Raw genomic sequence first — 17,553 nt, 5'->3', positions numbered from 1 at the left:
TTGAAGATTCTCCGTGTATCTCTTTATCATCTGAAATTAAGGTTAAAAAAAACAAACGGATCACAAAGCAGAGAACGGCAGCATGTGAGGTGAATCCAGCAGAGCTCTCTGCAGCAGCTTCCGAGCAGGGATGCAGGGGGCAAAGAGCCTGGCTGCGCTGCGAGCCCAGGGTCCTGCTGTGGCGTTTGGTCCACCCAAACTCTGCTCTCTCCTTTTTTTTTTTTTTTTTTTTATTTTTTCAAGGCCAGGATGGCTGGACCAGGTGTCCTGGCCACGTGCCAGCACAGGTAGTTCCATTCCATCAATGTCAGATTTTGCTTGCCGTTACCGTAGGTGAGTCCCTCTGCTTTTTAGAGCACTTTTTGTTGGATTGTACTGGCGTGCTCTGCTAAACAAACCAGGCGTCCCACGCTAGAAGTAGCTGCATCTCCCCGAGTCAGTGTGAACGTTACCATCTCGGTCTCCTGGCTGAAACGGGCTGTAGAAATGCGAAGTGGTTTTGCTCCTGTTGCTCCCCGGGAAGGTCGGCCGGCCCGCTCGCATGCACCAGGCTGCCTGCCATATGGCAGGAGCCCTACCCTTCCCTCGAGAGAACACCGGGCCAATTTTCTTGAGCACCGAGCCTCTGAATATGTTTTTTGGATTCTCTTTTCCCCCTTTGTGATTTTATGTACGTCTCTGAAAGAGCAGCAATAGACGTTTATTTTGGATAGCACCCCTGGGCTTGGCTCTGCTCGGGCACGGTGCTCTGAAGGTAGATTTTGGACTGGTGCTGCACTGCACGGGGCTACTGGAGGGCTGCTTGCTGTCCCTCAGCCCTGCTTGGCTTAAAGAGTCGGACCCACTCTCTTAGTCATCTGTAAGAAGCATGTCACTATATTTTAGAAGTGATAGTACCTTTTGTTCTCATGGCAGGTGGTTCTTTATTTCTAAATTAGCCCCTCAAACCTAGCTATTATTCCATAATATTAAGCTGTCGGGGCTTCCTTTTTTCTCCTTTGCATGTGCTGCTTCCCATTTTTTAAACAATTAATCTTTTGCCAATTATGCCAGCATCCCATGAGGGTATTTTACATGCTTCATTGGTACTAAGTTGCTAAACTCCGCTAGTATCTGTTTTTAACCCTGAAAGATGAAACTAATTGTCACTGGTAGTGATGAGAATAAATCTCCACATCTGATCAGCATTGCAAGCGTGGTGATGCTTCGGGTAGGTCTGCACAGAGAATATTGATCGGGCGTGATAATGAAACGAGTTGGTTTAAATCACGCCACAACACAGCCTTTTCTGGAATAGGGTTTTTTAATCTGATAAGGACGGAGCTTTTTTTCCCCAAGCCTTTGTGTTTATTAAAGGAAAAACGAGCTTGCCTCTTCATTTTTACTTCCACACATAGAGTCTAAATCTGTACTTAATGTTGTGCCTGTGAAAGTCCAAGTGAGCGCAGCCATTAGCTTCGGTACGTAGCATCCTGGGCTGTTCTTTTTCAGCCACGTACAGCTCTATTTTTCCAGTGCATGTTGGTCAAATGTTTAAAATCAATTTGTGGTTGAAATTTTACATCACTGTCAGAAGCAGAAAGTAAGCTATTGGAAATCACCACAACGTTGAGGAAGATTTCAGTGCATAAAAGTGCCAAATGCCAGGAGCCGTGACGATGTCCATGGACAGGGCAGGTCAGCAGGCAGGAAACTTCCTTCGATTTTTCCTTACTGATTCTCCTCCACTTGCCAGGCTGCAAATCAAAGCATATTTAAAGTAGAAAGACTCTTTGCATCCCATAATCCCGAAAAGCTCAGTGTGAAGTCAGGAGAAGAGAAGGGCAAGAAAGCAGTTTGGGTTGGATTTTCATTTTTGAATTAAAATTGTTTTTGATAAGCAAATGCGGTGGGGAGGGGGAAGCCAGGCTGGCATGGGATGGGGAAAGGGTCTTTCTGTGTCCAGGCACTGGCAAAGAGTGGGGCCTGGGAGGCCCAGAGCACCCTGCGCTCCCCCAGAGGTGGAGGGGAGCTGCCTGGTCGGTCATCGCTGTACTCTGCAGCCTAAGCAAGGGGGGGCCCTTCCTACAAGAGTGGCTTTTGGAAAGTTTTGTCCCACTCATCCTGGGATCCGTTGTCACCGAAGGTTGGTATTTGGGTTGCGAGAGCTCTGCACGTGCTGCAATGTCATATAGCTCCCAAAGGCTTATGTCCGTGCTACCAAGTGCATTTCTCGGGGGGATTTTTTCTCTCCGATGTGGTTTCTGTTCTGTTTCCCAGTTCACTTCCAGTTCTGAGCTTCTACAATCTGTCTGTGAAGCCCCCCGCTGGCATTGCTGTAAGAGTGCGCAGTAAACGTCCAGGTTAAGCAGGAGGAGATGTTACACAAAATAAAACCACTTGGATAAATACCAGCTCTATGCTGCTGATTGCCCTTGTGGCAGTCCCAGGGCTGGCGAGGGGGAGGCCTGGCTCTAGTCCCACGAGCAAACCGTGGCTCCGTGCCCCGCTGCCTACCTGCTGGGGAGCAGGCGTGACGATAACTTCTCTGCCTCCTGGGATACCTCCACGATTCACCGGGGATGTCTGGAAAACCCTTCGAGACTATTGCTTGGAGGGTACCGTAGAAATACCCTACGTATTTCGTAGGATTTCATATTGCATCGGGCAGGATGCGCTCACTGCAAAGCCACCGAGTCCCGCTGTCCCTCCCGCTTCGAGGTTTTGGTGCTGGAGCACAGCACGCTTGGTAAAACCCGGTGGGTTTTGAACTGCTGAGAACCCCATTTCCTTGTGTGCGGGCAGAGAGGTTTTTCTTTTTTTTTTTTTTTTTTTTTCTTTTTTAAAGACTTCTTGAAAAATCTCTGAAGTGCTTCAAGCTAACATCTTAATGTATTTATGACATTAGCTGCTTCTGCTCCAGAACGGTTGCTCTGAATCTCTTTGAGCCGGGCTGTTATTTTGAACATGACTAATTCCCTGAGTGACTAAGCTCTTAGATAATAGGAAAAATTCATCAAGTTATCTCAGTCTCCAATAGTTCCTATTGTTATGAAAAGGCATCTTATCAAGAAATAAATAAATAACGCTCCCTATTATGTAACGTGGCCGGGGAAGGAGGAATGTTGCTGGAGGATGGCAGAGGTGTGGTGCCGGGCAGGAGTTCCAGGCTGTGCAATCCCCAGTGCCCGTTGCAGTGAGCCTGGCTGCTGCTCCGAAGCTCTGGTTATCTCTCCCTGAGCCCCCAGGGTTGGCTTTGGATGCAGAAGTGCTTTTTGTTCAGCTGGCATCCCAGCTTCTCTCTCTCACCATGGCTGCCATGCTGCAGGATTCCTTGGGTTTAACCCGAGATAACGTTGGGCATGCGGTAACTCAGACTGCACCTTTCCGGACATCTCTTTTTCTCTTTTGATGCTGATATTACGGGTGATAACAAGGAGTGTTTCCTGTTCCATTCCTGTACCTACTGAGATCCTGCTGGAATTCCGACTTCATTAGGTTGTCTTGCGTTGTTTTCTTCATTACGTGAGTGTCAGGTTCAATAGGCTATTCCCTCTCCTTTTTGGGGGGGGAAGCAGAGAGATGGAGAAAATGATTTATATAAAGTAAGTCTCAAGCTCTAGGTTAATTTGTGTGAAGAACATGAGACCCGTGGGTCAGCCTCTTAATCAGATGTTTTTTTCTTTCCTCAATATCTTGACAAGGAGCAATCCAGGGCAGCTAAAACTACAGAGTGGCAGAAGGGGTTTGAGGAGGGCTGCAAGGAGCTGGAGGTGACTTCTTCCCTTCCTTACCCTTCTTGCCTGAAGCAGGGCCGTGCCTTCTGCTCCTGCCTGCCACAGCGCCGTGTCGTGACCCTCAGTAAGTCACAGCATCGTGCCTGGGCTCTGCTTCCCTAATTATACACGGCGGAAAACTTGCTGTTTCCCTCAGAATAAGCTCTGGCTCACTGAGCAGCAGAAAGAAGTTGCAGCCCCACCAGCAAGCACTGCGTCAGGGCTCCCAGGTTTGTAAGCCTTTGTATTTCTCGTGGCGCGCCGAGGTGATGGTCTGATCCACAGAGAGCGCCGAGCCCTCGTGCAGGAATGCTGCTGCTCATTAAACCCACGCTTTCTGCAAGGTCAGTCAGAAAAGTAGACTGGAAACTTTTTCTTCTCTTCTGCCCCTTGGCCCACACCGTTTCTGACAGGGCTGTTAGCGTGTGCCTCGTGGGTCGTGCCGTTTCTGTGCTGCCCAGCATCTCGCTCTTGCACTGCTAATTGCTGGACCTCCGCAGGCTCGGGCAGGTGAAAATACTCTTTTAGGGTTGCTTTTTAACTGCGTAGGAAATGCGGCATGTTGGGTTTCAAAGGATCTTCCTGGGTTGTGTCAAAACTGCCATACACCCTTTGATCCTCCTGGTGAAGAGCTTTCTCTTCTCTGCTTCTGTGCAGCAGGGTTGCTCGGGGACTGCATCGGGGACACTGACCCTGGGTTTAGTGCCGCAGTTTCTCGTGGGTGATGGCTTTTTTTTTTCACTTACCACTTTGTCCAGGGGTGTGTGGTTGTGAAGACCTCCACAATTTAATTTCAGAAGCGCTGGAGTTCCCGTAAGCATGCCTGGGGGGGAGCGGTGGAAGGAATGGACTTGTCTTGGGTTTTTCTGCAGGTTGGGCTTTTTGGTCTTATTTCCAAGCTCAAGTGCAAGCCCCTAAACCTGAGATGTAAACTTAAGAAGTAAATGCCTGTGCATGTTTCGGGGCCAGTTTTTCAGACAAAAGAGAGCTTATGTAAGGTTACAACGAACGTCTGGACGTTGATGGGTCAGCTTCTAAACTGAACTTTCTCAGCCCCTGCAGTGTTTTTCTGTGACCAGGGTAATTGATGTTACCTTGTCTGATTTCTGCTGGATTTGAAGCTTTTTTTTTTTTCTTTTCCCAAACTGAGAGTCTGAAGATGTCTCTACAGTTCCAGCTGGGATGTGGAGCAGATGTACGTAGAAGGGAAAACAACACGATTGCCAGGGGCATGAGATTTTAGTCTTTCTTAATGCTTTAAGTTCACATAAACTTAAAAATAGAAGTTTCCTTTTTCTCAGTGGCATCCTGACAAGCCCAATGGAATCAACCCCCCGGCCGGGTGCTCTCCCCATGCCATCTGAGCTTGGATTTGTGTAGTGTTACAAACGCTGTGAAACCTGGTGATATCAGCACGTGGCTCCTCGTTGTGGCACACCAAATTCTGGGCAGAGCTTTGCAGCTCTGTGTGCGCCGTCACCGTGCCGGGATGCAGGTGACACCCCGTCAGGGTGCCCTGCAAGGAGCCTCTGGGCACCTGGTCAGACCCCAGTGACACGGCTTCGGCTTTATCTCCCCTTCCCAGCATCGTGCAAGTGATTTAATTCAACAGGGCACGACCTGCTGAGATGCTGGATCCATTTGCAGAAGGAACCAGCATTAACTGAGGTCTCCAGAAGTGGTCCAAGGCCGGCAGGTTAGTGTCTGACATGTCCCTGCTGCCCTTTGCGTTGACACTCCTGCATCTGCAACGTGGTCGGTTTTCAAGAGGGCTGCTGCACAAGCACATTGCAGCCTCCTTGGGCTTCCTGTGTTGGTCGTCTGGCTCTTTGTATTAAATGAAATGGTCATAAATAAATTGATCTCTGCACTGGGGACATCGTTGTGTTGCATAACACTTCTTGTTTGCTGAGATAAAATTAGAACAGGCGAAGAATGGGAAAGAGTTCCTCTGCTGCAGCTGGCCTGGGCTCTGTACGTTTGTGTATGTAACGCATCTACCAAGGGGTGACCTTTGAAGTTCAGAGTGGTGCTTCCCATCTTGAGGTGAAATTCTTGGTTTTTCTTTTCATGGAATACTGAGAGCAGTGACCTGGAGACGCTCAGGTCCATCCCCGTAGCCTCTGAGCTTTGTGTAGCGCTCTTGGCCAGGCGCTCGTGCAGGTTAAGCACACAGCCAAGTCAACCTCCAGCAGTGGACGGCGCTCTCCAAACATTGCAGAAGTGGGCTTAGAAATGTACCTTGCGCTTTTTCCTGCACTCTCAGCCTTGCTGCAAGAGCGGCTTGCTTCATGGGTCGTGCCCTGCTGCGTTCCCCATCAGCCTTCTCTCCCCTGCCACTGCTTTGCAGGCTCTCATCTCAGCCTTCTCAGCAGTTCTCCCTCTGAAGTCTATTTCTGCCTTGCAGCTTTTGAGATCATCATCTTATCCTTGCCCCCTTCTCCTCCTTCTTTCCCCTTTGTCTTTCTGTAATTGCATTTTATGTTAGTTCTCTAAATGAATTCTTTGCTTGTGTAGCTATGCTGTGAATTTGCTAAAGCATCTCATGCAGTTAACAGGGAAGGGGCTGGACGAGGCTGAGCTGTTGCTGTCACCTCCCCACCTTGCTTTCGTGTTCCTCTCTCTGGCAGAGGACACTTGAGCTGCTGTGGGACAGAGGGGGAGGTGAAGTGGAAACTTTTAAGGGAGGTAGGTAGAGCAAAAGGAAAGGTAAGAAGGGCAGAAGAGAGAAGTTAATGGAAGAAAGTCCCAAATTGATGTGGACAGTGAGGAAACCTTGCGTTTGAAGGATGGAGTGGGCAGGCAAGGAACAGCGGGCAACTGGAAAATGCAATGTTAGCTTCCAGAATCAGCACCGCGAGCCCACATCTGTGCAGATAATCGTATTGAAGAAAATCATCCTTCTGGGGAAGTTTAGCAAATCGTAATCCCACTAGCCCTTAATCTCTGAAGCCCTGAACTAGTTCCTGGCTAGATTTAGAAAACCAGCATGCATTTGATGGTCCTTGCATAATCTCTGATAGAGCCGATGCCTCAACCCCCACCCTGGAGCCTGGCAAGGCGGGCAGCAGCCAGAGTGTGCCCGGCAGAGGAGCAGCTGCACATCCCCTGCCCACACGTCCCCGGGTACCACTGCTGCTCATTCCTCCTCATGGGCAGTATTCCTGGGCTCAAACAAAAAGTTCAAACTCCTTTCCTGGCGCCCTGTAGGTCTGAGATGTGGCTTGTGCTCCATGCAGGAGCACGGCAGAAGGAGCTGGAGCTTCTCAGGACCGAAGGTTGCCAGCAGCTGATTGCCCCTGGTCCAGAGCAACTCCCCCATCACTATATCCCCACTCGGCACCACGAGCAGCCCCAGGATCTGTTGGAAACTTTCACGGATTCCCCAAAAGCTCGCTCTCTGTTGGCTGGCTGCTGAGCGTGTTTTCTGGGCCCGGCAGAGCTGCGGTGCTCGCGGCAAATCCCCGAGCTCAGCCCGCTGCAGTGGGTCACTCGTGGGACTGTCTCGGGGTTGTGAGAGCTTTGTTTTTGCCATTAACAGGAGGTGGAGCTGGTGTCAGGAAAGCACAGATGCCTCTGCATGTCCAAGGGGCTGCTGCAGCGTGGGTTGTTAATTCGTGCAGGGGATCTACAGCAGAGCAGGGAACTGGAGCTGAAACCCCCGTGCTGCCGCCGGCCTCTGGGCTATCCTGCTATCGTGCAGAGACGGTGCCCCTGGCAGCGGGAGCTGGGTGTTGGACCTTTCAGCGTGCAAATCCTGAGCCCTCGCTCCCGAGCTGTAGCTGCTCATTGAGCTGGGAGCGCTGGGTTGCGCCAATTGCCTGAGACATCCATAGGAGGGAGTCGTGGGACATGGCTGAGCCCACGGCGCCGCGCACACGGGCTGGAGGGGCTGGCATCACCTGCTGCAGAGGCATGCCTCAGAATTGCCATCATCGCAATTAACATTCCGAGGGTGGCCCTTCTGATTGATTTGGCAGTCCCGAAAACACCGTCTGTGTCCGTGTGTGTACGGCTCCGTACACCTACCTCTCTGTAGGTCTGTCGTGTGTCAGTGGAAGTCCCGACCCCGTGCTTAGCGGTGTGACTGGTGGAGGGAGGGTTGCTGGAGTTCAGAGCTGCTTCCTCATGCAGAAGGAGCCATCCCTGGCCTTGCGTTACAAACCACGCTCCCGAAAGCTGCTGTGATGTCGGGGCGTGTGCTGTGCTGCAAGGGCAGGTGGCATTTTATGTAACTGTTACACGCCTTTTCTTCCTGCTCCTTACTTTAACTCTATTCAGAAGATTAGACCGAACTTCTCAGAAGGCATTACATCAAGTTAAACTTCGGGGTGGTTTTATATAAACCTCTGATGTGTAGGTGTTCTTTTGCAGCGAGGCTTCCAAGAGAAAGTATCATCCATTTCCCTAGTAAAATTAACATTTAGCGCACGCGGAAGGCATGGGAAATTATATAAGGCAGCAAGTACCACCGGGAATACTCTGAATAATTTAAACGGGAGCCTCTCTGCAGTAAATCTGTTTGTGCTGATCAACCCTGATCCACACCCAGCCTTCCTATTTACATCCGCGTGCAGCCGGGCACCCGGCACTTCCCCGCCCGATGTTTCGGGGATATTTTGGGGCGTTCGCTCCGGAGGGGGCCACGGGGAGGACGGAGCCTTCGGGCATCTCCTCCAGCCCCTGCGGCCAGCAGGGAGGGACGGCGGCGGGGTCCCCGCAGCCATCGCCCAGCTGCTGGTGACGCACGAGCTGCATGTGGGGTGAGGGCTGGGGGGGACCTCCTGCCTGCGGCTGGCAGCGGTGCAGGCAGGGGGCTGGCTTCGGAGCCTCTATTTATAATCTCTGCCCTCCCCTCCGCTCTGAGTGGCTCAGCGCTTGCAGGATGACTGCCTGAGAGCTGCCAGGCACATCGCTCGGAATGAAATCCTCTTTTTTTTTTTTTTTCAGCTACGGAAGTGGCTATTGAGCATGTGTGGGAGCTGCTGCACTGTTTTTCTGGATGTTTCTCAGGCCCCCGCTGCTTTTACCTGCCCGGTTTTTGTCCCCCCAACCCCGATCCTACACGCGGAGGCACCAAGGCTCCCGTTCTTGGTGGTGGGAGGATGCGAAGGGCACGGGCTGTGCCTGCAGAGGCATCTGCAGAGACGGGAGAAGGGAGAAAACCTCCGCATGGCTTTTCATAGAAGTAAAGCTGAGCCTGAGCCTCCTTCCGTGCTCATTCCAGTTTAGAGGAAAAGATTGACTGGCCATAAAGGTGCCTCTATATCTGGGCCCCTTGCAGGTTGTGGAGGGGTCGCTGTTATTGCTGAGAGCAAAACTGGAATTTCCTGGGCTTTCATGGGAGTTCAGAGCTGGGCTTTGGAAAATTGCCCCAATTATTTTGGGAAGGGATGGTGACTACAATAAACACACCACGTCTACAATTCGGTTGCTGTTCTGATTGCCTGTCTAATGCAAATTTAGACCAGAGTGCTTATCCTAAAAATGCATACGTGATGGGAAGTGCAGGTGTGGAGCCCGGTGTTGCAGCGGATCCATCACCTGGGCGCAGCCTGATAAGTGCTGACACATGTGGACAGGGGCGGGTTTCGAGCAGGTTTTTGTAAACATGGAAGGGAAAAGTCTCCCCTCACAGTCCTCTTGTAGGAGGGAGACTCTGTTTGAACAGAAGGAAGGCACAGCAGAGCCCCCGTCATCGCCTCCCTGGGCGATCTCTCCTCTGAAGGCTTTTTGGGGTAAATATAGGAAAAGCGTGCTCCTTTGGAGGGAGACTTCCAGCAGAGGGAGGAAATAAAATGAGCCTTGCAGCAAGGAGCTGGGTGTAGCATGGGTCTGAACGGTAAGGTGGGGTAGGAGCATAACCTGACCCGTTCCTTCCTGATGGAGGTACCTGCCCTGGAAGGATGCTGTGAGGGGAAAAACACCGCCTCCCGGCCACGTCTGCTCAGGTGTCAAACACCAAAGTCCTCCTGAGCTCTTAACAGAGAACAGGGCTCATTTGGTGCATTTTGGCTCCGTGTCTGTGCGCGAGTGCCCCGGGTGTGCTGTGCGGGGCAGCGCTCCTGGAACGCGCCCATGAGCAGCCCCCGTGTGCACATTGTGGTGTGTAATGCATCGGCATTGGCAGCACTGCTCTGTTTGGCTCTGCCTGTAAAATCATTTGCTTTTTCCAGCTGAGCGCATCTTTTTCTGTGTGTGTGTGATTTCTCTCAAAGGTAACTGCTGGGGCTGGGACCTGAGAGCGAGGTTTGGGGTAGCGACTGGCATCTGGACCATAAATGTTGAGTGCGTGCGTGAATTTAACGCAGGAATCAGCATTGCTGGTTGCTGTGGAAGGAATAAAGATCCCCACCCTGCTCTGCCTCCATGCAGCTCTATCTGTGGAGTCGGAATTCAGTTTACAAAGCAAAGCAGTGCGGTGCTGAGTGGCGAGGCTATGCGATGTGCTTGTGACAGGCTGGTGCGCACAGCGCTGCGCAGAGCTGAGAAGTGATTTTCCCCCTACAAAATTCCCCCATTACAGGCTCACAGCGAATTTCCACGTTGCGAGGGGCTGCCTCGTCGTTAGCTCGGCTGCTTTGCTTCCCGGCTCTTCCTCCTGCTCCCATCCCTGACGTGAGCAGGCTCCGAGCAGCACGGGCTCTGCTTGCAGGTCTTTAATATTTCCCATCCGAAGCTTCGCGCGGGCGGTGCAGACGGGGCAGAGGTGTCCCCGCCGCACAGCGCCGGCGGGGAGCGGGATCTGCATCGCACAGAAAGCCTGGAGACGCCTCTCCTGGAGCTCAGCACCGGCACCCGACCGCCGCACCGGCTTCCCAGCCCCACGCACGGCTCTTTTTTTCCCCCGAACCGCCGCAAAAGCAGCCGGGCAGACATGCCTGCATGGCGCTCCCCGTCACGGCGGGCGGAAGATGCGCGTATTTATGGAGCCAGCGCTTCCTTTTGCGTTTGACTGACAGCCAGGATCCCTTCGCTGCCTGGTCACTGGAGCTGATTTGTATGCGCAAGGGTCCGCCTCGCACCGAGAGATGCAGCCGCAGCAGCTTGCAGAGCTGTCACACTCACACAGGCTTCTTATCTGCACTGGCTTGACGAATTAAAAAGCAAGCCAGCCAGCAAGAGCGAGACCGGGAGAGAGAGGGGGGAAGAGAGAGAGAGAGAAGCTTGCAGACAGCGCTCGCTTTCTTTTCCTAAAGGAAGGATTTTGCATCTTTAGTGCTCACTGGTTGTGATGATGCTTCACTTAGCGGGCTCCAGAATGAGCTAGAGACAGCAGATAGGGGGATAAACTCAAAGCAGACCACAAACCATTCCGAGCAAAACCAAAACCAGGAACAGTTTTCTCCTTTATTCTAGCATGGTGGATGTATGGACAGTCTTACAGAGCAGAGGTTGACTTCTCCAAATCTACCAGCCCCACATCTCGAACACTACAGTGTTCTGCATTGCACCATGACCTTGGATGTTCAAACGGTGGTCGTTTTTGCAGTGATTGTGGTGCTATTGCTTGTGAATGTCATACTCATGTTCTTCCTGGGCACTCGTTAAATGGATTTTTTCTCCTGAGCTGTTGGGGGCTACTACTTCCACTAGCAATTCAACAAGAGAGCAAGAGCGAGAGAGAGAGAGAGAAAGGAGAGAGAGAGAGAGAGAGAGAAAGAGAGAGAGATTTCTTACTGAGGGGGGAAACGCGTTGAGCTTCAACATGGCCTCGCTGTGATATGTATGACGTTGGTATATTATCTCTCCCTAAATCTTTTGTCATGTCTTGTCTTTTAAGTATGCCTGTAAGTGTAGCTGCTTTTGCCTGGGTTTTAAATGTGATAAATAATAGTAATGATCCATTCATATATCGTGCTGTGCTGTGGAGATAGAGCTGTACATATTGAGTTAGAAGCAGAGTGAAAATATCTTTCTGTAATAAGCACTGCCTGTGTTGTTTTGCTTCCTTTAAAATATAGACTCAAGTTAATAATAAGTCATTTTGTTCGAAATTTCTAGCAAGCAGTTAATGTGCAATGTCTGTGAGAGTAACCATGTAGCTGCCAGGTGAGAGGTGGTGTGTGCAATTGAATCGAGCTCTGGACATTTTTAAGGGGGGGGGATGAGAAATCCTATTAAAGGATTAAATCTTTGCTAAAATAACATTCAGGCACAAAAAGGGGAGACAATCTTTAATTTCTTTATTTATCTCTGTTGCCTTGATGATCTGACTTGATTTCTCAATATTCAGCCCCAAAGCCTCCAAATTCTATGTCCCCACTGATATAACCTGCTCCTTTCTTTAAAGATGTGAGAGGGATCGAAACATAACTGCTGGGCTTTTTTTTCTGTTTGTACGTCTTTTCTGTCTTGGCAAATTGGGAAGGAGGAATCAAAGATAAAAAGGGGATGCATGCTTTGTTTTTCTTTGCTAAAGCAACAGATACGGAGGGGTTGGGGTTTGCTTTGATTTCTGTAGAAATCGTGTTTTAGCTTTCTTTTGTGCGTGTGCATTTCTATATATTATTTTTGGTAATGTATGTAAGAAAAATCTTTGCCCACCTTAAGGATCATGAGATTTTGAGATGGGCTGTTTTGCTTGACTTTATTTACATTGATTTTCTGGAAAATGAAGTGCTGAGCTGCATATTATAGGCTTGCTGAAAAGGTGTCCAGTAGTTAGAGGTCCTTCTGTTGGAAGATGTCTGGACCAAAATTGCAATGTTTACGGCACAAAAGCAGAGCTGGCTGGGGGGCTCGAGCTTCAGAGCATGAAGTTTAGCGAGGAGATGAAGGGAATGTCTGAAAAGAGCAATGCCTTTTCCTCTCGGAAATATGTCTCTGTATGTGAGTAGTGTTTCTGTTAGAAATCTTATGGCTATATATATTTTTGTGTGTTATTTTCCCCTTTGGAAAAATCAGAATTGCTCAAAATATATATTTATATAACTGTAGTTTGAAAATGTTTACATCTCTTGCTAACGTTCACTGGAATTAGGTTGCTTTGCTAATTTAACTAGTTGGTGCCAACTCCAGCTGTATTTTTCTATCTGATGTCTTCTACTAAGCATGGGGAAAAAAAATCAAGTAATTGATTCATAAGGACTTGGATGGAGCTTAGAGATGGAGACTCAGCTGTTTCCATGTGAGTGTCTGCTGCAAGTTAAATGCGGAGATGGACTTGGTTAAGAGCAGAGTTCTTTTTGGCTGGTGGCATGATTGGAAATTAAGTTAAACAAATGCTGCAAATCTGGTGCTTTGAAACTGTCTTTAGCTGTAAATAAGAGAGGAAAAAAAAAATCCCGAGTCCCAGGGTGGTGACATTTGGCCACCTGAGCTGACAAGAGGTGTTTAATGGCAGTAGCCCATTTAATGGCCAGAAATGCCCAAACCCGGTGACACCAGCCCAGCACAGCCACTCGGGTGCCTGCTGGCTCTGCGTCCTCCTCTTCACTTGTAGCTGTCTGTGGGAGAGGAATCCGCTTCCCTCCGGAGGTGATTGAGTGAATCTTCTGTAAAAAAAATAAAATAAAATCATTTGGATGCTGAGGATGGTTCAGATTGTTAAACAGCTCCAATTTGCTTTATTTTCCTGCTAGCTCTGTGATGTCTGTAGTTTCAGAGGTTGCAGGATCTCTTGGAAATGTAATAAATGAACAAAGATCATCAAGGAAAGGGAATCAATCAAACAACAGCCAAACCAATCCTTTCGGCGAAACGGTTTTAAGTGACATAGTGATTCGGAGGAGCAAGGGTGGAAAAATGAGTAAAAGCCAAAAAAAAAAAAAACCAACAAACAGCAACTTAAAAATAGGATGCAACTGTGGCTGAATGTCTGTTTTCCTTAACGTTCAAGCTCTGGTGCGAAGGTTTTACCTTTCAATACGATTTCTACAAGGAATGCTCGGCACCTATGGTGATTTTCTGGCGCGAGCAAGTGCATTCCTTGGTCCGGAGCTCGTGCATCTGGGGCGATGCGTGGCGGGGTGCCCGCGGCGGTGTGCCTTATCGCATGTGTGTGGGGCCGCTGTGTCCGGGCGCTGCCTCCTGCGAGCCCCTTCTGGTTGCAGCGGTGGCATTTGGTGTAGCTGCGGGATGGCAGGCTGCTGGGGGACCAGGGGTTGCTGGAAATCCAGAGATTGCTGGAAATTACTGTGGTTTTTGTCCTTTTTTTTTTTTTTTTTTTTTACCCCACGATGGAAGGCGCTTAAGAGAATCGATGTGATTTTATTGCCACTTCTCTGCTTTTTGTTCTCCCAGAGGCTGGTGGGCTCGCAGGCAGTAAGGTTTATGCAGAGCACCGTGAAAGTTCAGTGCAGAAAACTTGGAGCGTGGTGTTAGCAATGCTGCTCTCGCTGTGTGGGGCACCCGGCTGGACTTCAGGGAGAGAGAGAGGAGCGTGAGAAGTGAGCCAGGGCTGGAGCTTTTGCTCGATCAGTTCGATCTTGTTTTCCCACCCCACAGTCCTCAGTGGCCACCTTTTCAAGCAGGGCCTTGAGCCACCTGCCCCAACCCTGCTTTTGTAGCTTTGCACCCCCAGTTTTGCATTTTCCAAGCCTGCAGTTGAGCCTCCAGCAGCCTGGGGAGCAGGAGCAAGGCGAACCGCTCCATTTTGCCGTACTTTTCAGGAGCGGCTCAATCCGGGACGACCTGCTTTGGCTGCTTTTTGGGGTGACAGCATTCCTGTCGCTTGCGGTAGATCCCCTGTACTCGTAAGTGACTGTGCTTGCAAAATTCACGGTGTAATTTGCATGCTGGAAAATAGCTGTGTGCGGTGGAGCTTTCCTTCCCCCTGAGCTCCGGGGGATGACTCGGGTTATGCTTGTGGCTCTGTGGGGTCAGCCCTGGGGGCATTACCCCTGTAATTCACCCCCGTTTTGCAAATGTTGAGCTCTTCATCTTTGCGGGGCTGCTGAAGCCCAGGGCCGGGGGAAGAGGGGCCATCCCTTCAGCTAAATCACAGCGCTGACCCTCCGGAAAACACGGCCCCAAGACTAATGTTCATTTGTATGCAGATAGGATATTTCGAACGCATAAAATCTCTTTCAGTGATTGCTCCTGTGTATTTGCTAAGGCTGGGTGATGGGAGACCTGACTTGCTGTTTGTCTGCTTAAGCAGGATTCGATGTTATTTGCCACAGGATTCATGAAAATGCCTCTGACTGTATCATAGCAACCCTGTCTCACACAGTCCATAAAAAGTCCATTCCTCCTGAGCGGCAATTCGCTGCCTTAAAGATTCAGGCACCCTTCCCGACGCGGGGAAGGGGTGCGTTTCCCTCTTCCCATGCTTCAGAAAAAGCATACGTGTCGGGATGGCCATGCTAGACCTGTGTTCGCTGTGATTTTAAGGCTTTTTCCTTAGGCTGACGAGGGCTTGCTTTCATTTCCTTAAAGGCTTCTTCCCCCCCAGTCCCCCAGATATTTCCCACCTCTGTTTTAAACCTCACATGACAAGTGAAAAGGGGGCTGGGACAGCTCAGAGGTCACTGACGTGATGGCTCTTCTCGGTCCTGCCATTTGGCTTTTCCCCCGGGATGGCAGCGGCACGGCACTGGCTTCTGCTTTGTGGTGAATGAAGCTCTGCCCTGCCCGAGCCCCGCGGTGGAAATGCAGAGGCGCTTTCTCACCCCGTGGGTGCATGTTGTTCAGAGCCGCGTGTTCACCTGCCTCCTGCCCCCGTCTGTTTGCATAATGTGCTTGTATTTCTTTTCGGATCAGGTATTCGGTACACAGCCCAACCGCTGTGTCTAATGTCTGAAGGAAAATTGCCCAAAATCCATGTAAGTTTTTTGTCGTCGTTGCTTTAATTTGTGACTAGAGCCCCTCTTATGTCTTGTTCAGTTCATTTTGATGTCGTTCCTCGGTTTCTGTATTTCGTGACTGCTGCTTTTGACTGGGGACAGGCTGCTCTTTGTGTGCAGTGCTTGCCTGCATGTCCGTGTGTTCTGCCTGCATTGTGCCTCTCTGTGCTCTGTGGTGTTAATAACGCGTCTGTGGCGGCGAGCAGGGGGCTGCGTTTGCAACGTGTGTCTTTCCGAACGGCTGTGATAGTTGTGTTCAGCGTGCATCTCGTAATTAAATGTAATCAGAGCTGTCGTGGCCAAGTGCATTGATTCGTCTCTTAGCTGAGGTTTCTCCAATGGCCAGAAGTTAGGAAGCTGGAGGAAAACTCCCCCAAAATGGCATGATAACTGCCGTGTTACGAGCAGGACGGGTTTGTGTCATGGTGACAGCGGCGGCCCAGGAGCGTGCTGCAGGGTCCCTGCTCTGCCACTGCCATGCTGTATGGCCTCAGGCATGTTCCTTTGCCTTCCTGCAGCTCCTCTTCCCCAGGTGTAGGAGGGGAACATGGCACGTTACCTGGGCATGGCCAAGGCTGGGCACCTCCTCCTTCCCTTCCTGCGACGTCCTTTCACTGCAAATTGGGGCCGGGTGGCAGGGCTGTGGTGATACTGAAGGGCAATGCGTTGGCCCTGCTGCATGTGGTAGGATTTTGCACGTTTGGGCTGTTGTAGATGGCAAGCTGTAGCGATTGATGCTTCTGGCTAAAAATAGATGCTTTTGGAGGAAGAGCTGCTGCAGGAACCGTGTTTTTTCTGTTGTTGTTTGGCTGAATTTCTTGTGACCCTGGGTGGAAATGGGTCTTACTCTGCAAGAACCCACAGATGGCCAGGTTGTCTCTAACCCCATTGTCAACCTTGCCAGCAAAGGGCCGTGCAGCCTTGGATGCTTGTTTCCAGTTAAAACCAGTTTTTATGGAGTATTACCCTTGCCTTGTCGGGAACATCTCACTGGCAGTGTGCTCGCTGGGATGGCTGAGCTCGGGACAAGGAGCCCTCAGAGCTCCCTGTGGTGGACTGTGTTGGGCAGGCCCGAAGCTTTAAAGGAGGGCCATGGCAGGTTAAACAGCACTGACATGAAGGTATTTAAAGAATTACGGCTGGATTTTTTTTTCACTGGGACCAGATGGGTCTGGGGCTTTGTGGGGAGAGCTGTTTTTGTCCGGTGGTGCAGCTCTTGGTGGGGATTTTGGAGGTCCCAGGAGCAGAAAAGTCTGCCTGTGCCCATGTGGAAGGTCCCATGTGGGTTAGTGCCTGCCCCTTCTTTGGCATCAGCTGAGACATATATAACATAACGTATAGACTGCTGGCAAGGCTTGCGTTTCTATTTTAGGCAGCATCTCCAGCTAAGTAAAGCAGGGGGTATGCTGCAAGCCGCTTTTCTCTGCGATCTGTAAGTCTCCGAGAGATTAACTCTTTCTGTAGCCCTGGTGCCTTTCTCTGGGATGTGACCAGGACTCGTGAGGCAGACAATAGGAGCCCCGGGGAGGGCTTGGGTGAGATGAAGCAGCCCTCAGGTGGTGGCACCACAGCCACCGAGGTGTTGTGCTCCCAGCAGGTGACCTTGCCCCACGGGCCTAGCGCGGGGTAGGGCCCCGCAGCCTGACGGCCCTTTGTCATTGTTGTGGGTGGGATTGCATGCAAATTCCCAGGCTGTTAGATTTTGAAGCTCTCTGACTGCCCCTCCACGAGTGTGGGCAGCCGTGTGCTCCAGCATCCTTTTCTCCTCGGGCTAAGCTGCTGTGGTGATGCTGCCATGCCCCCGGCCCTGAGGCGGCCGCGTCTTGGGTGCAGGCCCGGCGGCGGGTCGGGGAAGGCCGCGTGCCCTGTCCTGCTGCCATCCCCAGCACTGCTCCCATGGTGGCATTTGGGGAGCGTGTGAGGATGGAAATAGCCAACAGGAGGTTCGTGACATGGGTAGGGGCGTACTAGGGCACGCTGGATGTGCCCCGGGCCACCAAGGAGCCGAC

The 17,553-nt window shown here is 50.8% G+C and overlaps 1 protein-coding gene across 13 annotated transcripts in view; it reads left to right on the top strand.

The window, feature by feature from the left end:
• ARHGEF9 (Cdc42 guanine nucleotide exchange factor 9) overlaps window positions 1–17,553 on the top strand; it is a 173,156-nt gene that overhangs the window by 59,999 nt on the left and 95,604 nt on the right. Inside the window, exon 1 of one of the 13 annotated variants that reach the window (XM_032196081.1) lies at window positions 10,371–11,481. The exons of 8 other annotated variants lie outside the window; for them this stretch is intronic. Coding sequence is in view for 4 of the 5 variants with exons in the window: in XM_032196075.1 (XP_032051966.1) it covers window positions 12,512–12,583 (72 nt within the window). In the remaining variant the exon portion in view is untranslated. Of the gene's footprint in view, window positions 1–10,370; window positions 11,493–12,297; window positions 12,588–17,553 lie in introns of those variants that run through there. 4 more of the 13 variants (XM_032196080.1, XM_032196079.1, XM_032196075.1 and 1 more) reach the window with 4 other exon arrangements.

This window comes from Aythya fuligula, chromosome 13, assembly GCF_009819795.1.
Source record: "Aythya fuligula isolate bAytFul2 chromosome 13, bAytFul2.pri, whole genome shotgun sequence".
Lineage (NCBI taxonomy): Eukaryota > Metazoa > Chordata > Aves > Anseriformes > Anatidae > Aythya > Aythya fuligula.
This window is presented reverse-complemented; position numbering and strand designations above follow the sequence as displayed.